This window comes from Zonotrichia leucophrys, chromosome 15 (assembly GCF_028769735.1).
Source record: "Zonotrichia leucophrys gambelii isolate GWCS_2022_RI chromosome 15, RI_Zleu_2.0, whole genome shotgun sequence".
Taxonomy (NCBI): Eukaryota; Metazoa; Chordata; class Aves; order Passeriformes; family Passerellidae; genus Zonotrichia; species Zonotrichia leucophrys.
Genome location: NC_088185.1, coordinates 6,262,585 through 6,288,025, shown reverse-complemented (window position 1 = coordinate 6,288,025; position 25,441 = coordinate 6,262,585). Strand labels below are relative to the sequence as shown.

Below are 25,441 nucleotides of genomic sequence, written 5' to 3'. Positions count from 1 at the left end.
CCCCGAGGTAATATGTATTGTAATAAATTCATAATTCGCATTAGGATGATTTAAACAGCTTTGGAGTGGCATGTTTTAGTGCCTTGATTCAATTGTGTTCCTCTCACACTGACAGCCCTGCTCGCGGCTGCTCCCGCCTGCAAAGGGGGACAAACAGGCAGGGAGAGTTACACCTTCCAGGGCAGGAATTTGGAACAACCTCATGTGATCCCTTCACCAAGGAGATGGGATAAACCTGCTGTCTCACCCCAAGCACCTTGGGGTTATAAACCTTTCTGTTTGGGGCTGCTTTTGGGCAGTGATAGCAAGGAGCAGCTTGTCGTCGCATTTATTATAAATTCCTACCATCCAGGCAAAAAATCTTAGCAGGTTTATTACCACCAAGCCTCCTTCACTCCATACACCATCTTGCAAGATGTTTGTAAAGGAAGGAAGGCTGTGTTGTCACAAGGGAGGAGGAGATAAAACTCTTTGTCAGAGGGAAATGCCCAGGAGTCACTCTCTTTGTTTAAGGATCTTGAGCAATGAAAATCCACTGACAAAACATCAGCACTGCAGCTGTTGTCACAACACAAGGAAATTGTCCTACAGTGTGACAGCAAAAGTTGGCTTTTAAATATTATAACCACTGCATGGAAAGGTAAACAGCTGTATGTAAATACATAATGGATTTTGGATAACTGCTCAGTGTTTTCACCTTGTACCAACCCCAAACCACTCTCTAAGTACTCACCAGCTGTTAGTCACTGCCTGCTCTCCCTACAGATACAAGAATATGCAGATGAACAACAAAAGAATAAAAATCAATGTCACAGCTTTGCTTTGATGTCTTTAAAACTGCAAAACTCAGTACACATCCTTTCTATATTCATGTTGCAACTTTTGTAAGCCATGCTGGGGGAAGTATCAAAGCATCAGCAATTACAGTTGTGACAAGAAAACCATTATAAAAGGGTCACACTGTGATTAAAGCTTATTTTGCTATTACAATCTGGATGCCTTTTTTTGTTGTTTTTAATTAGGTACATTCTAGTAAAGATTAAAAAGAAAAGTTTTATTTTCTTGTCCCAGCACCCAACATAGAAGATGCTGTAAAGATTTGCTCCATATGGTTGGACTCCATCTTGAAAGTCTTTTTCCACCTAAACCACGCTATGATACCCCACTTGAAGAAACACATCAACTATGAGGATCACTGATACTTGGGGTTAGGAGTGGTTTTTTTCCTATTATCAGCCAAAGGAATCCACTGCACTTGCACAATCACAGAGAACACGAGGGGCTGTCCCACACTAACCCAGCCCCAGGTACTGTGTGACTCACAGAGGTTCATGCAGCAGCAGCTCACCCTGGAATTACCATCCCTGGCTTTTCCATCACCTGCACATGTTTCAGGCGGCTCATTCTTTCCTGCATTCACTTTCTTTTTGACACACAGGACACACCACGTCCCAGCTGCAATCTCCCAGCCAAGGGCAGATCCTGCCTAGTGGTATTTCCTGTCTTTCCCATATCCCTCCTATCCCAGAGGATTTATCATCTCTGATCAATTATCACCAGCACCTTTTTCTCTCTTTGCCTGTATCATAACTCCTCAGTTTGATTCTGTTTCCAGGCTCTAGTCACAGAGTCTGGTGCTATTATGTTTTACTCTATTTCTGTTACATTTCTGCTCTACTCCAGATCAAACTGTCATTTTAAATAGCAATAGCAACAAAATTACTTACTGTACCGCAATCAGCCAACTACACAAAGATAAAACTAATCATTTAATAAGTCATGCTAGGGATTTTTTTCCATCTGTAGCAAAGGGCAGTAATACATGAGATCACCAATTAATCAGGCTCTAAAGACATCATCTTTGCCCCTCTCCTTTCAACCACGGACATACTGTTTTCCACTGTCTCACATATTGCATTTATTCTAAATCCAGCTTCGGAATAATTTTAAATCCAGTCTTCAGAATAATTTCAATTACAGAATTCCTCTTTTCTGTGTTACAACCCTCACAGAGTTGAAGCACGTCATACTTGAAAACACCAGGACATGACACCCTTCAATTCCATAAATGCTGAATAAAACTTTTTTCTTTTTCCTTCTCCTGGTTCCAGAATTGAGCCTAGTAAACACAAGGGACTGGTCTGCCAGGGAAGCCAGACAAAAGTCTTTAGAACAGTGACAAACTTTTCATCCCTGCATCTCAGAAAATGCAAGGTGGATATTGTATTTTAGCACAATCCTCCAAAGCTCAGAGCAGGCTGTCAAACCACATTAGTACAGATCTCTCTCATAATTCATTTGGGATGCACACCTCAAAAATTCAAACCTCAGAACATATGTACCCATTGAGATAGGGCATAAAATAAAATTAAATTTAAAAAAAATCAACAGAAAAGTCAACAACAGTTTATAAAGAAGGATTATGGATGCAAAGAGATTTGCATCTGATATATAACCAAATCCCAGTGATCTGGATTAAAGCAGGAAAGCCTCCTTTAGATACCCAGAAAGGGGGGAAAAAAGAACAATTAAAAATTCTACAGGGGCATAATTTAGCCCCTATTACAAAACGCAGTTTCATTATTCCAAAATGAAATTCAATGGACATAATGCCTCCCATAGTTTGAAAAAAGGTGCCTGGAAATGCCAGGAAATGAGAATTGGTTTTTGCAAAGAAAATTAAGGAGATTATATGAGGTTGGGGAAAAAGGATAGGCCACACAGCCCTTTCTCCTTCCACCTTCTGGTATCCTCCATTCCCAGCAAACCAAGCCGCAGCAGAGCAGAGGGTGGGGAAGAAATGGCCATAAATCTCCACTCTGGAGCACTCCCCCACAAATTCCAGCTTTTCTCAGAAGCTGCATTTCAGCCAATTTCTCCAGCAATAACTCAGCCCTGCTCAGAGGCACGGGGTGCCCAGCAGAAGGAGGGTCAGGATCCACAACAGCCCCAGAGCCCCTGGCTGGCAGCAGCGCCCAGGCTGAGCTCTGCTCACAAACACGATGGCATCCCCCATCAGCTCCCACAGCAAAGGGATGTTTTAATTAACACAGTGTCACGCAATGGAGAAAAAGCATATTTCGACCTGGATTAGCATATGCTTCACTTAACAATAATCACCACACTCACAAAGAGCCTGACAGCTAAAGTATACACTGAGCTGGGCCTAAACAAGTTTCTGACATCAGCAAAAAAATGTATGAATTAAGAAAAATATTGTCTGTAGCTGATTTTAATGGCTTTTAAAATCATGCTGCTGTTCCCACATGCTATGGAGAACACTTCTATCCAACTCTTGTGGTGCAGAGCAAAGCAAACCCTGAGTTTCCTTTAACAAACTGTATGCTCTGTGACAACTGGGGTTTTTTGTTTCCTAAGCAGAATAAAACTAGTTCCATCTGCACTGTAATGAAGAAAAGACTGCAGAGCTGAAATCCAAGGATGTCAATTGAGACTTTTTAAAGATACAAGTTCCTTCAAGCTGCTGCAAGTGCCTGAGGAGGGGTGAGCTGTACAGGGCAGCTGAAGCCAACTTGAGCTCCAAATGCTCCCCTCTGTTTGACCTAGTACTTGGCTACCAAACAATTCATGAGCACACACTGAACTTACAGAAAGGAAATACACTTATTTTCTGCTTGGCCAAATAGTGAATTAGAAGAGTTAGAAGTTATTTGATAATGGCAGCAACCAGTGCAGTTCTTAATCACTGACAGTCAAAGGCAGCTAAGTAAGCATCTTAAACCAGGAAATTCCCAATTCCTTGCAAAAGAGGGGAAAAAGAAAAAAAGAATCAATCACAAGCTGTCATGATATCCCATTGTTCAGCACTGTTAGCATTAGGAAACAGTCACAGGGGATTAAGGCAGCAGAGAACATGTAGTAGTTCCTGACGGCTAAGCAAATGCAGGCTGCCTGGTAACACATGGCACAGGGCTGTGATTAATCATTACGATGCGACAGAAGGCGAAGCACTGTGAGATAATGTCAGCAGCTGAACTGTGCCCTGCCTCTAATGACAAGTTGCTTATCCTAACATGCTCCACATTTGTATGACTCAAAAAGCATCCCCAGCTTGCTCAATGCCTTCTGACCCACGGCCAAAGAGTGGAGGATGCAGCTAGGGTGAGGGGCAGGTAAAAGATTCAGAGCTCAGTCCTTGCGGGTCTGAAAGCATCTTTGATGGGACCTGGTGTGGATGGTTTCTCCAGAAAACCACTGGAAACCTTTCACACCCATGTCACACCACTAAAGGGGCTTCTCTGGATTTCCAGAACAGTATTTTTCCAGTCAGACTAAAATTGGTAGCAGCCTGTGTTGAAAGCAAAGGTGATGGTTTTTATTTCTACTTTATATCAAGAAGGAACCTAAGCTTCAGAACTTCCAGGAACCAACATCCACAAAATACCTTGCAAAACAACTTTCCCTGAAATGGGAAAGCCCAATTAAATGTCCCTCCCTACTGGTGCAGGTTTACCATTCGGTTTGTCGAGCCTAAAAATGGAATTGGAACCAGCAGGAATTACTGTGTTTTAAAGCGTCCAGGCTGCTAAGACAATCTGAGGTTGATAAAAGCCTAGATGCTATCACTGAAACTAAAATTCAAGTGACCTCTGAAAACTGTGCAGGTGGTTTGATCTATTCCCAGAATTGATTGGGTTTTGTTGTTTTGCTTGGGTCTTAAGCACATGGAACAAGAAAAATTCAAAAGCTCTGCACCATCAGCAAGGGAAGGAAGGAAAACCTGCTTCATCCTTCATTCTGCCCACTGCCATGGGCCATTAATGAAGTTCTACTCTGCATTAACCAGCATTTCATGGGAACAATTATTTATTAAGGGTATGGACAATAGCATTGATTGTTACAAGTTTGATTGATTAAACAGACAAATTGGCACAGTTTCTCCCTCCCTGCCTGCCATATGTTTCTTCTTAAACATCTGGCAAAGTCTTTGTTTTTCCTTGAGTAACCTAACAGGTGTTGTACCAAATCCTTAATGCTTCAGTTTTCCCACTGGAAGCAGATGGGTGGAGGAGACACAAGAACACTGCATTTCCAGTATCTCTCCTTCCTTCTTCTCTGTGGTGGCCTCACTAATAGCCTGAGTTGAAAAACAGCAGAGAGAATTTCAGATTCATCATTAAAGTGATCTTTTGATGTGGAGAAGACTTTACATCCAGACAGGGAAGTCAGACCTCGCTCCATTGATGCACTTTCCCGTTCCTTTTCACGGCACAAAGGATACAAAAACAAAGACCTTGACAACTTTTATATCAGCCCTTCATACTGCTGTCATTAGAAATGTGTAACATTCTTTCTCCCATCTCAAAGGGGTCATTTGTACCTTGTTCCTGGGTCTCTACAAGCCACAGACACCAAGTGCCACAGCCAAGCTCTCCCTTGAAGTCCTGTGTTGGGCACTGCACCAAATTTGTAATTCGAGCTGAAAGCACAGAAACACAGGTGCCTAACACTGAGAGGGCACTCTTTATTTTGAAAAAATGCAGCACCACTTTAGCTAATTAGGTCTTATCTGTTTAAAGCTACAGGATAGTTTGATAACAATTAGGAAGGACTCCCAACAGGCTGCTGGGATCAAAGGCCCTTTCTGCTACGACGTTTAACAAGGAAATTAACACTTTTGCCAAGTAATTTGCACATGCTGCCAAAGTTGTTTTAACTTGCTGTAATATTTTAGCTTTAAATATGTACCTGCAGAGATGCTGCTTTAATTCAAGGGTTCTGTGTGCCAGCTACAGGCTCCCTACCACACCACCAGCTCCCATTTACTGCTGGAGGGGAGCTTTCACCAACAGGAAAACTCAAGTGCTTGTGTCTAGTCACTTCAAGAGATAAAGAAAACCAAGAGAAAGGAGTTTAGAAGCAAAAATTTCTTCACCATTTTCTTATTCATGAAAATGGAATATTTCCAAAAGACTACCTGTGATATCTCAAGGCTTAATGCCACAGCAACTAGTGAGAACTGTGATGCCAAGATGCCATGCAGGCTTGGAAAAGTCCAACTGGACTCTTCTGATGGGTTTTTAATATTTGAGACTGGGAAGCAATCACAGCTCCAGAGAGCTGTAATGATGAATGGCTGAGGGACAGTACATATAATGAGGGAAAAAACCAAATTGAACAGCTGTATTTCATAAAGAAACAATAAAACCATGCATAGCAGTTTTTCTTCTTTAATTCAGTGCAATGTTTAAAGAGACATTCTGATACCCAGTAAATTATGCTCACATATCCTCTGCTGATTACTCTTTAATAAGATCAAGCTTCCAGCAGAGTAGGGTACTTGTCTCCTGGTTCCCAGGGATTCAACAGCACTCCCAGCTGGGCCCTGGTGTTCCTTTATGTGAGTCCATCATGCTGCACCCTGGCAGAGCCACCCTGCTGTACCCTGAACCACAGGCATGTCACAGGCACTGCCCTTTGTGCTGCAGGATTGAGCCTTGAAGGAAGCCTTCCCCCAGCTGCTGCTGTGCACAGATGATTCATCCATTCAGCATTACTCAGCCCAGGTTAACAGCCAAGCAGCCAGAGTTTATTGAGTGCACCAACTCAAAGCCAAAATTACTTTTATTTCTTAAAGTAAATCAAGAGCAGACCAAACTAAGAGAGACAACAGGACTGTGGCTAAAGCCAAGCAGTGAAATTTGGAGGACAGACTGACACTGCTTTACTTCAATTTCCTTCCATAAGGAGGGCAAGGATGGGTGATGATGGCCAAGGATGAACACAACAAAGGCCTCCAGCCTTCACCATCACCTCACCCATGGCTACAGCATCACCCACCCAGCTTCTGACCAGGCAGTCTAGACAGAAAGGTTTCAGCTACCCCTTGATCCTACTTAGGACTGGTCCTATTTCACTGAAACATTCCATCAGCGACCCCGTGGCACCAACAGCCCTGAGCTGGCAGCCCAGGAGAACAGGAGTGCAACTTCCGCAGCACATCAACTTAAAAAGAGAAGATGAAGTGCCATCTTTGGATCTGGAGGCAAAGGGAAAACATTTTTAAATCTGGAACCACTAAATACAGACTCTCACCATGCAAACATACCACTTTCACAGAGTAGACACTGGCAAAAAGCACTTTATTTTTGCCACACTTCTTTTGTCAGTGGCCCACTGCAGGCCTGAGCAGAAGCAGCCAGGGCACACCAGAACCAGTGAGTCAGGAGACACTCCCAGTGTCAGAGCCCCGGGCTGGAGCTGCAGAGGTGCAGCCAGCACAGAACCACATCCTGCCCTGCAGCAAACCCCACCGCAGCCCTGCTGCAGCTCCCAAACCACCTCCGACCCTTCAAAGAAAGCTTCAACTCTCTGCTGCTTTTAAATAGGGCTCATAAAGAGCACCAGGTTCTCAAGTTTTTAATCACATAAGCTTTGTGAATTTATTAGCACGACAGCAGACAGCATCAGACGCTATAAGAAAAGGAATTAAGAGTATTTGCAATCCTTTTGCAACTTCTGTTCAAATGTTGATCGTTACATGCCAAGAGACTCACAGGGCTCAGCTTTACCTTGTTATAGGAGCCACTGTGCCCTCAAATCAAAGGCTAAAGGCTTAAATCAAAATCAGAGGGCTAGGTGCTATAAAAAGGCTGGGGAACAAAAAATAGCTTCTGACAAGTTCTAAGCAGGCACGGCCAGCAAAGAATAAGGAGACATCAGTAGCTGTCACGTACTTCTCATTTAACCTCAAGCAAATTGTTTACTTTTTGCCTCAATTTCCTATCTTTAAAATCTAACTGATAATAATGACTGCAGCCAGAGCTCCCAGGCTCCAAGCCTTAGCTAATACACTCCATTTCTAAAAATGAAAAATAACATTTCAGTTAAGTAGCTATTCATATATTTAAATACAAAAGTATCTGCTGATTAGTCAGGGTAACTCTTGAACTGTAAACCAGTGTTTTATTAGAAGAATTTTCTCCCTGAAGTTAATTATTAAACTGGACACACTAACCAAAAGTCCTGTCTTATTTCAGAAGCAATATTTAATATTGCATATGAAGTGCAGGTACTTTCCCCAATGCTTAACTACAGCAGCATCTCTGACAAAGCCAGAGCACATCAATCTGCTGTTATACTGGAAAAGCTGCATTCTAGATTTGGCTCAATACACACATCAGGAGACAGACTCCAATCACCAGAAGCCTCACTCTTCAGATGGCTGGTTGGATTTCTGAGACTGGAGAGCTTTTCCTGGCTCATACATGTAATAAGTGAAGTATAGCCAGGAAATTACTCACTTTTGAGGACAGGTCTTTTTTAACCCAAGCCAGAGAAGGTCTGGAGCTTTATTGCAGATGACAAGCAATTAAAACCCAAACCAGCCCTTCCCCAACAGTTGCAAGAAGCCAACCCCAGAGCACGGTAACTGGAGCCAGTTTTGCAAGATATACCTTCTGAAAGGTGGAAATTTGGCTATGTTCCCAATGTAAATTTTCCCCCAGGTGCTCACATGAAAACTGCGAGCACAGTGAGACAGGTGCCCCCCACCTTTGCAGAAAAGGGTTGTCTCCAACCCCTTGTACAGAAACAATTTAGTAAACTCCCTCTACTTCAGTTTTGTCTCACTTCACTCAAACAGTTCCCAACAGTTTCTCTGTTACAGAAAACACCTCCTGTAGCCCTTCAAAATTAAGGATGTTGTGCAGGTGTTAATTACTGGCATGGCCAGCACAGGCCCAGATAACACCACCACAGGGCAGACACACACAGGTCACCTGCTGCAGTGGTCACAGGCTCTCCAGAGCAAAGATGAGAGTCAGTCAGAACAGGACAAAGGTTTTCCAAAGTCAGTTTGACCAGCTTTCTCTTTAAAACCCCTAGTTTAACACCAGTGTTGAAAATAGCTTGGATTAACACAGCAGAACTGTTCAATCAGGTACTGATGGTACCAAAAAAAGCCACCAGAAACATTAGCTGAGTGTAAGAAGATAAACTTCTGGGAAATAAATTTATTTCCTCAGAAGGCTCATTTCCATTTCCAACAAAAAGAATTCACAGGGTAAGGAACACTCAGGTGCAGCCAAGTCTCGCTGACTTCCCAAACCTACTGGTGGAGATCAAGGAATCAGGTTCAGCAGCAGGATCTGGCAGCACAAGAGTCTGACCCTCACCTTCCAATGACTGGGAAAGGGGGAAGCCACACAGAAGACAAAATTCAAGAACAAAAAGGCAATGGGGAGATCCTTCTACCATCCCAAACAGCTCAAACCTTTCTCTGCTACATCACCACACCATTGGAGACAAGCAACCCATTACTGCTCCAAGAAATAAAAGGAAGTTTTGTGAGTATGTGGTGGCAGGCAATGCAGTGAAGTGAAAAGCTGTTGTTGTGAGCCCTGGTGGACCCCTCAGCCTTCCCATTTGTGCCAGAAAAAGTAAGAGTTTAGACAAGCAGGCTTGGCGTGGTCATTAATCACGATCAGCAGCAGAGCAGGTTCCACAGCAGAGGGACAACCAGGGAGGCAGAAGGGGAATTTCACTTTGAAAGAAAGGGACTGCCCAGACCACAAAAGGCAAGCAAAGAGGTACAAGGCAACATGAGTAATTGAAATACAAGTGTCAAGTGAAAAAGAAAGCTTGAAACACGAAGCCCAACAGAAACTATAAAAGCACATTTTGAGCAGGCAAGACCACACAATTGTTCTTAAGGACTGCACACCTTGTTTTCAGCTCAATACAGAAACACAATGCATCCCCACATTTGACCTGTGCAGTATTACTTTAAAACTGCTCCCACCAGTTAATTCCACAGCCAAAAATCTCACCAGCCAGTTCTAATCCTTTTAAATGGTGGGGGATTTCTGCTGATCTTCTATATCTAGGGATCAAACCAGCAATGCAGAAACAGAAAGGGGAAAAAAATGAGTTTAGTTTGATTTAACACTGGGATATTTTGTATTGAGCAATGAAGTAAATGTGACATAGCTTTAAAATAAAATCTATAATGCTCTTCACTGCAAGCAACTTGGGAAGCCTCCTCTAAAGCATTAATAGGAGCAAAAGGATCTTATTTTAAAAACCTTTCCCTTTATGTTTTCCCAGCTCAGGCTTACATGAGCTTAGGAAATCCCTGCTAGAGACTTGGATAAAAGGTCTCATTTTCACACCATTTCCACCTAGAAATGGTGCTAGAACACAAACCCATTCTGTTTCTACTGACAGCTCTGAACACCTCAGAAAGGGGAGCTCTGATATAAAGAACACAATGCTGCCTGCCCAGGACTGAGGCAGGCTGCAAAGGGGCAGGTTCCAGCACTGGCAATGGAGTTTCATTGTGGATATTTTAGCTCCAGATGCAGCAGAAACAACCCCAAGGCTCCCCCTTAAAATACTTCCAGACCTGTCAGTAACTTCTAGAGTGACTGGGCTTTTTTTTGCACGGATCTCCCATGCACTGAAATGTCAAAATTGAAAATAATTGAGACCACATGAAATAAGTAGGATTTAATAACAACTGTCAAGAGAACAAAATTAATAGTCTTCCATTTCCACATTTCTGTAACGAAAACTTTAATTTCTGGAAGAGCAGAGCCTCCCTGGTGTATCTGATCTGCTTCATTAGTTGCCAGTTTGGAATCGATGCCATCAGCCCATGGCAGGTTCTGTTATTTAAAGATGTGAATCAACACAGCAGCCAATGGTCCTGCTGAAGAACTCCAAGGTCCCAGGCACAGGAAAACACACATTAAAGTGCAGCCTGACACACTTGTCTCATGGGACCTGTGGGTATTGCTGGTGAGGCAAGCCTGGCTGCAGCTGGACCTTGCCCAACTGCCAAGGCACTGCTGAGATTCACTGACACTGCACACTGGGCTCAACTCTGATTCACAAACACTGCTCAGCAAGGTTGGGGATACACTCTCAAGTAATTACACAACCCTATAGACTCAATCTGAAAATCTGCTCCACAGTCCAAACAAGTTTGGGGTTTTTTTCAAATGATATCGTTCCAAGACTATGAGGACTTTGATGGAATTCAGCTGTGGGGGACAGCATGCCAGCAAAGCACATCTGTCACTAATAAAAGTAACAAAATGGAGACTGGGTAAGGCCTACCTGTACTACTGCACCAACTTCCACTCATTCCTACCAAGTTAGGCTATTAATAGCACCATCAATGCAACAATAAACTAAATACTTTATTAATAGCTGTACTAGAAAGTTTACCAAACAAGCAACAAACTGTGCAAGGGCAGCTATTATACCAGAGCAGCAGAAAAAAACCGTAGAAAACACACATATTGCTGTGCTACTCATGCTCATGTTTTTTGCAGCTAACAGAGCTTCATTCATCACCAAAGTCATTCTCATGGTGATTTGGGAAGCTCCCTCTCCCTGTTTGAGGGAACAGCACAGAAGACTGCAAAAACATGGTACACCAAGGCATCGGAAGGGACAATTAAAAACCTAATTGCTTTTAACATGGGCTAAGTCAAAGCTCTGGGCTATGGGGGCATCAGGGAGCTGCAGCAGCCAAAATCACATCTCTGGGATGTGGCACAAATACAAACACTGAGGATGTCATTCAGAAGCAGCAAACTTGCACGTACTTTACTGCGGTTGGAGTCAAGAGAGCTTGGCATGTCTAACCTTGGGGAAAAAGGGCACATTCCTCACCTGCTGTCCCCTCTAACCCCAGCTGTGGGAATTGGGAGCAACACAAGGAAAACAGGGATGTGCCTTCAGAGGAGGAGGAGGTGGGAATGGCACATGGCAATGTGAAATCTCTCCCTGCGCTCAGCTCACACTGCAGACTGCCACACACAACGTAACACCACCTGAATTTGAAATCAATTTCTCATTTGCAGCTCTCCTCTGACATTTCAAATTCTTATTTTTTCATCATGTGAAAAAGGCCAGTAATTGCACGAGGGAAATTCCTCAAACTGTGGGCATGGCAGAGAAATCAATTAAAATGTTCCAGTTTCATTTAGGGAAAAAGGGTCATTCTGCTTTAACCACCGTAGTGCAGGAGTGGATGCAGAAACCAAAGTAAGCCCAGCAGGACAGATCACTGCCATTAGGAAGTGCTGACAGCACAATGCAGCTGCCATCCAAAGCACTCCTAAATGAAATTTTTTTTGTGAAGAGGCTCGGTAGCACACAAATCAACAAAACATAGCATTCTGCATCCATAAGGAATTTTTTTTGCTTCTCCCAGCCGAGTTCCCAAGTTCCCCCACCAGACTGATTCATACACAGTAAAGCTAAACAGACTGAGAATTATGCCTGGCAATTTCACTTCCTTCCCAGTTTCCATCCCTTACGATATTCTTACTTCACTAGAAAATACCACGTCTCTCAGGCATGCTTCTACCAATTTAGCTTCTTCCCCATAAACAGCAGGCAAAGAAGCACATTCACCCCCACCTGAAAGCAGAAATATGCTGCAAGAGCTGCTGGTAGTGGGGTTTTGTTTGGTTTATGTGCACACGTGTAACCAAACCATAAACAAGAGAGTGGGTTTGAACCTCTGGGAAGCCTTTCACGTGGCTTTAGAAAACTACACACCAAGGAGCTGAAGGACAACCCCTGCACTTTGGGGTTAATCATCTTTCCTTTTTGTCCATCACCTGTGCTGTGCAGACCCTTGGGGCTGTTGAGTAAAACAGGACCTGTTCGAGCAGGATTTAGCACAGCCCTAACCTCACTGGGATCTCCCACAGCAACTAAAGACTCCAGTATTTATTTATCCACTTAAATGTACATTTTGAGCCAGCATCTGCTTTAAGAGATATACACATATGCAAGTCAGCAGCAGGAAATTGGGTCTTCTGGGAGATCATTATCTCTCGGTGCTGGCAGAGAGAGGATCCCTCTGAGAAAAGCACCAGATCCTACAGCACGATGCCAAGCCCTGATGATGCTGGTGCTGCACCTCCAGGAGGTGCCTCATTCCACCTGCACAGCTGTGATGAGCAGCAAGCAATGCCTGCTGCCCCCAGTCACATGTGAACACCTCCTCCTCCTCCTCCTCCCCACGCTGCAAAGCCAGGACTCATCTGTGAGCAAACAGCTCCCTTCTCTCCCACTGCTTTGGATACAGGAACTGACTCATCTGTAAGGGGGCTTTATTCCCCCCCCTCCCCTTTTTCCTCATTCCAATGCAAATATGAAAAATAATAGTCTTCGTTTCAATATTTAATCATATGCTTCATTTAATAATGAGTCCAAGAATAATTTAATCCTGGCTATCAGCATAAAAGAGATATTGTTCTTTTCGCTTGATTATGTACTAAAATAAAACCCCCTCTGCTCTCCAACTTCTCACAGGGCAGAATTCTGCTCCTTCTAACTTATAATATAAACACAAATTACTTCATAGATTTGACTGCACACACAACACCTTGACCTGCATTTGGAAAGGGACAGGGGATGCTTCTCCCAGCAATTTCACCTGCTTAATTACAAATGCTGCAGTGTCCCCTGAATGAACAAACTCGCTTATGAAACAGAGAGGGAGCTGACATTTCATGGCACATCGCCTCGTGCCTCGCTGAAGAAAAACACATCACGTGCCACAGATTTCTGGAAGCATCACCACTCCCTTATGGTACATGATCTCTTGCCAGGAATAAATAGGACAGAGTCCAGCACTGGAATCACATAACATTTGGCTCGCACATCGTTTTTCTGTTACTGTGCATTATTATACCAAAGGCACTGCTCAGGTACTGGCCACTCTGGAAAAATCTCATCAGCTATGAAAAACCTGGACTTAAATATGAGGTGATTAATAATCTGGAATGTCTTGCTTAGATACCCAGTGAAAACTTGAAAAGAGTCCAAACCTCTGAAGAGGGCAAGGGCTTTTGCATTTTACCTTTATATGACTTAAATGATCCCCAAAACGTGCTCTTTTGAGGACAAATGGTTCCTGCTCTCTATACATTTGTTAATGATCTAGAAATAGTCTCCAAATATTTTAAGCTTCTATAAAGCACAAAAATGAAAATGCTGCTGTTTTGCATTAAATATTTTCATAAAAAAATTACTTCTACCTTGGCAATATTCACACACTTAAACTCTCTGCTTTGTTTTTCTCTAAAGACCTTTAACTTCAGCTCCTCCATCTTTTTCCACCTAAAACATTTCTGCTCAGTATTACATGTGTGCACTCCCACTCTTAAATCCTCCTTCCTCCTGTTTCTCATTGTGCATACTTCCTTTGGAAACATTAAGTAGGATTTATCACTTCTTTCTAGAAAAAGAAAGTGTTTAAAATTTGAATACAAGTCCTTCAGAGATAAAGCATCCCAGGTTAAATTTAATGATGTCCAGGGGAATTACTGTGCAAGTGATGAGCTGCCTGCTAATATGTCAGTGCTTTAGGGAAGAAAAATATCAATTAAATTTCATAGCATGCAACTACATACTGACCTTGAAAGCTATTTGTAACTTAGTTTAAACTTGAAAATTCAAAGTCTAAGTCAGAACTTCTGCCCTAATTGGTTTTAACATCACTGAAGAAAGGCACAGCTCTGTAGAGACCACAGAAGTACTAAGAGAATCAATCTGGAGAAAAGAAGAATTCCCCCAAATCCTATTAAGTGTTTAACCATGACATTTGTGTGTGCATCTGGTCTCCTCCCGCCAGTCTTGGGCTTTGGCCATTGCTTCAAGAGATATTGATGGTTCTTTTTTCTTTCAATGCTGAAATAACCCAGCAGTGATGACAGCCCAGTCTGCCAGCCCCACAGCAGTGTCCCCCCAGTGCCTGAGTGAGAATTTCTGTGACTGAGCAGTTTATTGCCAAGAGAAAAATCCAGCAGCAAGGGCCACACAGGAGAAAGAAATCTGCTGTTTCCAACTGCTCCAGCACTCACAGGGAACCCAAAAGCGAAATCTCTCACCTAAAACCAGACTTCATTTTAAAGCCTCTCCCACAGCAGTGCCCTTTCCTAAGCAAGCTATAATTCACACTGTGCCACATATTCCACTGCAATTCTAATGGCAGGGGGTAGCTTGGGGGAGTTTTCAATTATTATTTTTATCTGCACTGACCTAGCTTCTCAGTCTGAGATTTCACCATCAGGAAGAAATTACAGTAGAATATGCACCTGTCTTTCCTACTACAGAGTTCAGGCAAAGAAAAAAATCCCATACAATTATTCAGAATAAATATACTTAATTTCATCAAATATCTGTAAGCTGCATTTCCAAGCCACCAAACAGAAAAAGCAAAAGGAAGTAATTGTGCATTTACCAAATATGTCCAGAAAAGCCCAGCTCCTTCCAGCTCCAATCCAACTTGCCTTCTGTAGAAGTTTCCAGAGCACAGGCAGCAACAGCAGGACATAACACATGTGTCATTAGAGGACAGCCAAGCAAGTCTTCTCACTCAATTCTTCTGGACTTTGTATTAGTAACAAAGGAGTTTGAAATTCTTCCAACGTTCCTTGGAAGTTGAATTAAAATTTTTGATGCCTGAGCTGATGAAAAGGCAGGAACCAGCACAGCTCCTTCCCCCTCAACTAACAGCCTTGTTCTGGCCAGAGTGAGGTGGGGTCCATTTATTTACTCTGAGACTTAATGAGCTAATTCTTTTCAGGTGAGAAGCTCGTTTACATCATGAGCAGCAGCTGGTGAGAACACCTGGTGTCCTGACACCAGCTCAGGTGAGCAGGCACACACAGCCATTGCCCTGTCAGTTACTCTTGTCTGGGGGTTTTCCTGCCTTGCAGCAAGTGGAATGTAAAATCCTGCACAATTAACGAGTTGTCTAAGTCAGTTCTGAAATCCAGAGCTCTCTGAGATCCAGCTCAACTGATTTTGAAGTTAAAAAACATGAGGAAATAAAAGGGTTTTTCTGCTCAGGGCTCACAGACCTGTTTATGTGAGACTGCATGCCAGCTGAGCCTGCAGTTTAACAAACCTCTACCTGCAACTTTCCAACACCAGACTGTGGAGAATTCTGCAGCAGCCTGGGGCACCTGGGGCATCCACAAAAATACACAGCTCTTTCCTCTGCTTTGAAACATCCTGCAGAAGCCAAAGCATGAACTCCTCCTGCAGAACAGCCTGGGCTCTGTGTAACATATGAGGTTCCTTCACCATGAAATTTGCTCTCAGACTTCTTAAAGTCTGAGTAATTATTTGAAGAGCAAAAGACAAATCAGACAGCTCCTAGCATCGTGTTAAGGATCCCAGGAGCAACAGAGCAGCTCTTTATTCATGGAGCATGAGCAGCAGGGCTCAGCTCAGAGGGAAGCCTGTGAGCAGACAGAGCAGGAACCCATTAGACTGAAAAGAAATGCCAGAAATCCACACCAGAGGCTGAGACAGATCCTCCTGGAGCACCAGTCCAGCCCAGTCCCACTCCTGCAGCCCTCAGATGGCTCTAGCTTCCTTAAGTCTCTGTGTAAAGGGATCAAATGAGATGCTGAGGTTCAATGACACAGCCTGAAGGGAATTAAGGTCTGGCACGTCCCTGCTTAGAGGGGATAGAGATAAACTCTTACCTAGAGCAATGCCAACAGGCAAAGCCACCACATAGCTTTTGGGCTGCTGCAGCCCTTTGGGAACAAGAGTATTTCACAGCAGGGCTCTCCTCTGAGTCACACTTTGCTCCCGGGGTATTTCCCTGCACTGCTCAGGCTGTGGCCATGGAACAGCAGGAACACACCTATTGTCACACAGGTGATCCTGCCTCAAGTCCCTGGTGGCAGCACCTGGGTCCAGCCTCGCTGGGGCTGCCACCAGCTGTAAAACAAGAGGGGAAAGCAGGAAATCGGCATAGGAGGGGGATGCTAAGCACTTACAAACCCAAAATAAGCTCTGTGTGGCAAAATCTTCTACAATACAGCATCTGATCACCTTGAGCCTTCATTTCAGGATTGTTTCCACTCTAGCTCAGGAAGTAATGTGGCTTTGCTACACTGCTGGGCCATCAGCCTCCATGGAGAGTTCATTCCCTCATGGCCCAAAACTGGAATCAGGAGGGAATTTCGCACCCTCCCCAAGGCACCCATCAAATTGCGCAGCAGAAACAAAAGCCTCCCTGCAGCAGGAATCCAGTCAATTATACCAGGGTGTTTTTACACAGCTGGTTGTCTCTGGGATCACACACTGGCATCTCAAAGGGGACATTTCCTTGGAGACTACTTAACCCTTTGGAAGGGCTTTGGTTCAGGATATTTGTGCCGTCCTCAGCCTTCAGGGTTGGTGGTAACAGCCTCAGGTATTTTTCCATACCCTACACAGCCCAGGAGGGGACAGACCCAGACCTGCTCCTCAGCAGCACTTTCACCTCAGCAGTAAAACATTTAAAGCCTGGGTGCTTCTAAAACACATATTCAAGTCCAACCCCCTTCCCTAATTTGCCCAATCACATTATCAGTTTTACCACAACAGGAAAAAAAACCCACAAAAACAAAAACCCCTTTGAGCATTTCATAACTGGGTGGGGGTTTAGTATCACTAAAGCCTCTCACTGGTTTTCAATACAGCTTTATTTTAAGAAAGCATCTATTATATGAAGCTTGGGCTTTGGCAGGCAGAGCAGAAGCCTGGCCAGAGCAGAGAAGGAGGACAATACTCAAAGTGCACTATTATTGTGTCACTTTTTCATATTTCTTAATACCAACTTAGTGAAAAAGTTTACTACTTACTGGAAGTTATTTAGCATATGACTTCTACATTATTCTGCAGCCATGGTACAGCCTCTCCCTTTCTATCCTCCTACACAGACTTAGTAGAAACATTTTCTAGCAGTTCATCTGAGCCAGCTATTTAGTTTTTGCTTGGCAATATTTTCAACTAGAGGCAGGTCCAGCCTCCAGGAAAACAAGTTATGCACCAAGAGGGTGGGACACTATCAGAGAACACATAATAAAGTAAATACTAAGTATGAACCATGAAAAGAAAACTAAGAGATATTGTTTCCATAATATTGTAAATAAAGTCATTGGCACGGATGTAAAATGTGACATTCCTTGTGTGCTGCTTTTCATTCATTGGCCATAGAGGTGGAAGGCCAGAGCCAGGTCCAGAAAAAATGACATTGTGAAGGGCCAACAGCAAACCCAGCCATGACCTAACAAACATCCAAACAGCAGCCCAGGAGGATTAAGGAAAAGATCCTCAACCCTGCTCATAAACCTTCCACTTAAGTCATGGAGTAGGAAAAACGTCACAGCCTTTTTTCCTCTGCTGCACTCAGGGTTCAATGGACCTAAAGCAGCTCCTCCATCAACCAGGGTCCTGCTGCTATGGATGAAGAGATATTGCTGTGCATTTATTGATTAACTTCCAGCCAGCATTTTCCAGTTGCCTGAGAATCAATTTAATATCATTGCTGAAAGCAATAAGGATAAAAAAGCTGGATGGGTACCTTTGATCTACAGCTTTACCAGGCAGCAGCAACTAAAGCATTGCTGAGACTCTCCTTAAGACATTTTCCCCTCCTTGGAATTATTTTGCAGTTCATTCAATAAAGCAGCAAAATAATTTCCTGACAAACTAGGAAATGACTGTTGGACTGAATTCAAGAACTTCAGAAAATATTAGAAACAGAGATTTAACAGAAAGTGCTTGGATCCCACTGACCTTACAGACAAGTCAGGCTGTCATTTCCTCAGCCATCAAACCCAACCTGCTCACAGACTGGTGCCAGGGAAATAATCCCCACTGTGAGTCACATCCCACCTCAGCCACACTTCCAAATGCAAGCCTGAAGGAGTCACACTCACAAAAACTCTCGTACACCAAGACCCTGCCATAACGATGCAATTGGTAGAAAGTGCATTAAAAGTTGAGTTGGGCAGGGAAGTCTCCACGGAGTAGGTGGCCAGGGGAAGCACCAAGTTCAACCTGCAATGGCAGACAAGCTCCTTCAAGTCCATGCCCACACTCTCCCCTGTGGGAGCAGGAGCAGCAGCTCTCCCACCCAGACTGCAGGATCCCAGGGAGAAGCTGCCCCATCTCCAGCAGCACAGCTGCACACAAAGCTGCACCTCCCTGCCCCAGCCTGCACCCTCTGCTTCCCCAAACACACAACTGAACCACCCATGGGCAGAGCAAGGCCTCCACAAACAGCCCAAAAACAACACTGGGCAAGTTCCTCAATTATTAATGGTCCCTATGGCTTCTCCAGGACACACACCACTGACACCAAGAGAAAATCCCAACAAAAAAAATGAAACAAAACTCACAAGAACCAAAACCAACGCTGGGCAAGTTCCTCAATTATTAATGGTCCCTATTGCTTCTCCAGGACACACACCACTGACACCAAGAGAAAAATCCCAATGAAAAATGAAACAAAACCCCCAAGAACCTAAGCAGTCAAAGCTTTATTTTACCTGCTGCAAATTAAAAACAAGTGCTCCTACTTATTTCAGCTCTAGCAGCTCACTCTTCATCTACTTTTGACCCAGAGCAGTGCCTGGACAAAGCAGTGTACCAGGGCTGCTCTGAGTTGAAGAGTGCCTGATTATTATCAGTTATTATAATTTATTATAATCAGTTATTACCATAATTGATTGAGGTTATTGTTTTGCTGTCAGACATGTCCATCTCTACAGTTACCACATGTAGGCCTCAAGCCATGGAACCCAAAACAAACTCAAGTTCCTTGGGGTTCACTGCTCTGGGAGTGCTGCTGGAGGAATGAGGGAAGGTGCTCACAGAGAACACACAACCTCACTGTGTTCTCCTGCCAACAAACTGCACCATTTCCCAAAGTCTCCATTCCACCCTGAAAAGGCCCAGGAGTGCTTTGGGCAGTGGCCAGCAGAAAGGCTCCCCTCTGCTGCAAGGAGTGGGTGAAACTCTCCAAAAGGGAATGAAAAGACTACACAGACTAAGTTATAATATTGCAACCTGGTTTATTCCTCTTCAGAGAATAACTGCAATGCATGTCAAACTGATTTTTTTTTTTTTTTAAGAAGGCAAACCACATTCAAAGCTGTCACTCCCTGAAGGCTGCACTCTGGACTTTGTGCAGGAGATGGGGAAACTCCTGACTCAGCCCAGAGAGATGGGATCTGCTACAACACATACACGTGGGGACAACAGGCAGCTGGGCTGCCCTGTCACACTTTGGGGTCAGCTGTCACAGGCACACTGTGCTGGCCCATTCCAACACTGGCTAAAGCAAATTCTTGTCTTCTTGTCTCACTGGTAAAGTTTATATCAGCAGCAGTGAAATGGGAGTCATTTCAACAGCTTACCAGAAAATCTAGGGTCCTGTGAATAAGAAATTAACTAAAAGCACTGCTGTACAGTTTTCTTGCAGATTTTGGGGGTTTTTGGCTAGCAAAATGTTAGGAGAATTTAAATTAAAAAATGACTCCAGCATTAGCCTTGATGTAGCAGAGAGCCACAGCATGTTTCCAAGTATTTCCCCCAACCTCCCATGGGACTTCCCATTTCCTTAACTGTAAACATGTGAGAAGTCTCTGCACAACTGAACTAAAAGGAGTACATCTGCTTTCTCAACAGTTACACTGCCTATTAAAATTTAAACTCGGTTCCTAAGTAGGTGAATATTTGTGTGCCCAGTCAGGAGCACTAGATTCCCCTGCAAGCCCTTCTTTCTGGTCAGATGCTCCAAGAGGAACAAATGTAGCTGCTGGGAACTGCTCAGCAAATTGTTTTTTCCAGAAATACACACCAACCATTTCCATCCAGAGATTCAATGTTTCCTTTAGAGAGGAAATAATTCAAGGAGTTTTTTTCCAGAAGTAAAAATCAATCATTTCAATATTTAAAATCTCAAGCTGGTGTTTAGTCCCACCATTTGTGGGGTGGGACACATTGGAATTAAGTGAACCAACTCAGTGAGCCGCTGCTACCTGGAAACTCATCTCTGGGACAGGTATGTGCACTGAAGGAAACAGCAATAGATAATTTACTCTCTGCCCTTCCTTCCTTTGGTTTTCAACCAAAGCAGTTTAAATGTAATGTTTGTATCAAACAAGTGTAGCTCTACCAACAGCTATGTGACCATAGCCAAGCAGGAGCCTCCAGGATTTAAAGGGTGTCATGCACAAGGTGAATTTCCTGACCTTAGGAAAAATGCACATGAAAATCCCAGCAGAAACATGAAGAGGACACTGCACAGACACTCAGGGTTCTGAAATCTCAGAACTCTGCTGAAGCTGAAATCTCAGCTGGGATCTCACCCCCACCACCCACCTCAGCAGCGCAGTGACCACCCAGTGACAAAAAGGAGATAATTTGAAACACCAGTTTTGCAGGAAGATGGTCATTACTGATTCTCACAGCTAGGGAGACAAAGAGAATAATTTGAGCCAAATACATCCTTAATTTTTCCCCCACTGAGATAAGATTACAATAGGCTTCCAATCTTTAGCTGCTCTCTTTTGTGAGTTGCACATATGTGCTTTTTATTAGCCTTGGGCTTTGCAATTAGATGGATTTTCAGTTACTCCCAGAAATGCTGCAGGATGACTGTACTGCAGCTAATCTTTGCATCTCACTAAATGGGAATATGAAAAATGCAGTGGGGCTGCCCAGCACTACAGCCAATGCATCTCAATTCTGCACTTCCACACAGAAATACAGGAATGCTTTATTTCACAGCTGAGCTCTTACACAGGCACCAAAAAGGCAAGCACAGCAGAAGGAGAAAACTAGTTATAATCATTGATTTGTAGGGAGGAGAAGGAAAAATAACACAGACATTGCCTGCCAGGAGATGACCAATTTTCCAATAGTTCTGCCACACAGAAACTCCGTAGAGATGAGCTTTCTTTTTTATTTTTTTTTACTTTAAAACCATTACAGCAAAACAGAAGATTACAGCTGCAACAAGCTATCCCTTAACTCTAATTAGAAAGTATTTGTTGTCTGGATTTAAAACTTCCCAACGTGGTGTTAATGAACTGTAACACTGTAGCAAAAGGTATTAATAAACATGCCAGACTGTGGGTTAGATAACAGATCTCTGCTCCCAGTTCAGAGGATGCTGCTGGGGGAATTTTCTCTGCTGCTGCTTCAATGCAGAAACTGTAAAACAGGGAATTCAAGTATTTAAAGTGGAAGACTGAGGGAAACTATTTACCTTGCAAAATTATATTTAAACATCTACTCCATATTCTGTTTTGAGAGAAGTAAGTTTCTTCTAATCTACCAACGAACACAAATTATGTTTTGGGTTTTTTTTTTTCCTCCTGGAATGAAAACAAGCAATAGAGCAATTGACAGGAAAGAGAACACAAAAACAGTTTTAAAATTGTTTGGGTTTTTTTTGTTGTTGCTTGTGTGTGGTTGAGTTTGTTTGCTTGTATTTGAAAGGGGGGTTGGTTGTTTCTCTTGTGGAGCTGATTTTTTAGTGTGACTTGTATCTCCTTTTAAGATTTCAGAGAGAAGCAAACAAAAAGTGACTTTGAAAGTCACAGAGGCTGAGGGGCAGTGACACCCTGATTTTTTAAGATTTTCTAAGCCTTCTGATGTTTATCTTTTAGTAACCAATTTTTTCACACAGTTTATGTAAATAACTTATTATTTTCCATTCTTTTATAGAAGAGGAGAAATTTGATAGACTGTTGGATTGTCCAGTGTCATTGGAGAGGTGGCACTTTTGGAAATCTATAAATGTTGGAGTCAGAAAAATAAAAGTCCCTTTTTTACCTTGGAGATTCCAGTGTCTGCATCATTTTATTTCATGTCCTAGAGCAACAGGGCAGCAACAGTTGAGGATGCACAGAGGGAAAGGAAGGGGCTCTTTCCACCCACCAGCAAACAGATTTTCCATCCTCCAGCACATCTCCCTATTGTTTTCTAAGGAATTCCTGCATTTACCTTCCATCAGGGCCTTTCACCATCCCCAAAGCCTCCCCTGCTGCCCTGGCTGTGACCAAACCCGGGCATTACAGGACATGATCTGTTTAATGCACTGTGCTCAGGCTGGCACAGCTGTGCCAGCCCAGCTCCCTGCACCCCTGCAGCAGCTCCTGTGCCTCTGCCAGAGCTCTGCTGGCCCTGCCTGGGGAGTTTTCTCCTGCACTGCTCTGAAATACAAGCAGCACTCCCTGTGCCAGGAGCAGCACAATGGGCATACCCAGACCCTCAGCAATGTGCGACAGCCACCGAGCTGCTGGAGATTATTCCACCAGCCCAGCACCACAGAAGTCCTCCAAACATCTATGCAAAAGGAAAAGATGAGGAAAAAACCAGGAGAGAGAAAAAGGAAAACCATTTACTGGTCAGTGAATCCGAGCTGTAACCTGACCCTGGCTGCATCTTGCCACCAACAGCATTAACTACAAGCAGCTTCCATTCAGCAGCTCCTGCCAAAAATAAACAGTGCTGGCTTTCCTGGCTGCTTGCTTGGGTTTGCTCTCAATGTTTTTTCTTCTTGCTTCTTCTGGCTAATTGGGATACGCTACGTTTCCTCCAAGTAGTTTCTTAGTTTCTACCCACTGCATTACTAAAATTGGAGCAGTTTCTCACAGTACAGAATGGAAATAAAAGATGCTTGATCAAAGATGGCCACAGCAGGCAGCCTGGCGTTTTAGAGGAGAGATGGGAGGAGGGATATGAGGGGTTAGAACAGGTACACAGGATGTTCTAAAGGTGTCACACCAATACTTTTACCTTCTGGAAAAAACCCCAGCAACCAACAGCACACACACTGGACCTGGTCTGAGTTGCAGCAGGCAAAAGGATTTAATAACCACCATGGCAAAGAATTGAGAAATACATGACCAGTGCTAAAGAGTATTTAGGAAACACCAACAATAAACCCAACTGATTTAAGCTTTTGGACAAGCTTGCTTATACAAAATCTCCTTTCTTGCTTCCCCCAGACCCAGCAATGCAAGCAAACAAAAGAGGAAAGAGCAGTTTTGTCAGGCTAAACAGCATGTTTCTGACCCAGCCACTGAAAAATAAGTTCAAAGGCCCTTTAAAACTCCTATTTTAATATGCTGTAAGTAGCACTCTCTGCCTTCTAATTTGTTCAGCTCTTTGAAACACCTAATTTCCTCTGCACTGTCACTGCACAGCACTCTGAAGCCTCGTGGAGCCCTGCCACTTGATTCAACACCAACAGTCACGTTTCAATAGGCAATTCCACTTGAAAGGTTACAAATGAAGAGAAAAAAGATGTCTTCAAACCAGAGAATGCAATGCAACACCATTTATTTATATCCAATCCTCCTTTCTGTTGCTGGCTACTGTAGGCAGGCACAAGAGAAGGGGTGCTTTAAAGCTCAATAATTAATTCTAAGTGGTTTGAAAATGGCTAGAGATTTAAGGTAGACAAGATGCAACAGTGGAATTAGAGTCAAGCTGCTGTGCTCTTTGCTCTGCTCTGGAATGCACTGTTTACTCTGGCACCACACAAAATACATAATTGATTTCTCAAGGAAAAGAAATGAGAAAAACCAGCCCCATAAGCCTCATTATTCTATGAAACAAAAGTAAAAGGGCGTGTTCCAAGCCAAATCACAACTGTATTTCAGTAGGGTAGGAGAATTGGAACAGAATCATAATTTCATATTTATTAAAATTCATTTACTACAATTGCCATCAACAGGACCCCCAGGCTGCTAACAAGAATCTCCCTAGAGTCAGAAGAATCAACTTCTACAAGCATATTCAAATTTTAAAAAAAATTAAATGAAAAATAAATTTAACATTGCTTTGGAGAACACTTATCATTCCTGACTATGGGGATTTTTGAGTTGTGGGGATTGTTTTTTTTTCTCCTTCCCAAACTTTCTTATTAAGATTTTGTGAAATTATAATGAAACTTGACAATAAACCACATGGTGCCTGAGTACACTCCCAAATTAGTCAGTTGGTGATTGCACCAGATACACAGCAACTGTTTGTGCATCCTCAGAGAGCAAGTGCTGCTCTTCTTCCCAAGGCCAAGCAGGATTCCAGGGGCAAGAAATGCACTCATGGCTGGACAAAAAGAGCACTTTGGGGACTCACAGAGCCATCAAACCTGCTGGGCCCCTCCAGACCCAGCAGAGGAAGGACAGCTTATGAGGAAGGTGATGGACCCACCTGTGCTGCACCCCACAACCTGGCCCAATTTTGCACACACAAAACAAGAAAAATCAGTGTTCGTAGCTCAGCTGAGCCTCAGCACTACAAAATGAGCCAAGGCCTTCAAACATTCAAATAAAAAAAAGAAAGATCTGTGAAAGTGCAACCAAAGAAACACCACTGAAAACTCTAAGACAGCAAATTAAAAACCAAACAAAACCCACAAATAAATGCAATTAAAGCAGAGAGCAACTACAATGCTAGCAAAGGGGAGGAGTCATAAGGAGAGGGACTTGTCACAGGCTTTATCTTTTTATATGTTCAGGAATAATTATTAAAGGCAGAACACAATGAGATCCAATTTGTCACACAACACCTGCAATCAACTGAGTGGAAAAAACTACATAAATAAAACTCCAATCCAAAAAACACACTATTTTACTCATAC

The 25,441-nt window shown here is 43.2% G+C and overlaps 1 protein-coding gene across 16 annotated transcripts in view; it reads right to left on the bottom strand.

Moving 5' to 3' along the window:
- The window catches only part of FBRSL1 (fibrosin like 1), a 495,150-nt gene that overhangs the window by 445,603 nt on the left and 24,106 nt on the right, over window positions 1-25,441 (bottom strand). The window contains exon 1 of one of the 16 annotated variants that reach the window (XM_064726493.1): window positions 15,233-15,511. The exons of the other annotated variants lie outside the window; for them this stretch is intronic. Within the exon in view, the coding sequence (XP_064582563.1) occupies window positions 15,233-15,325 (93 nt within the window). The 5' untranslated portion in view covers window positions 15,326-15,511. Of the gene's footprint in view, window positions 1-15,232; window positions 15,512-25,441 lie in introns of those variants that run through there. 16 annotated transcript variants of the gene reach the window in all.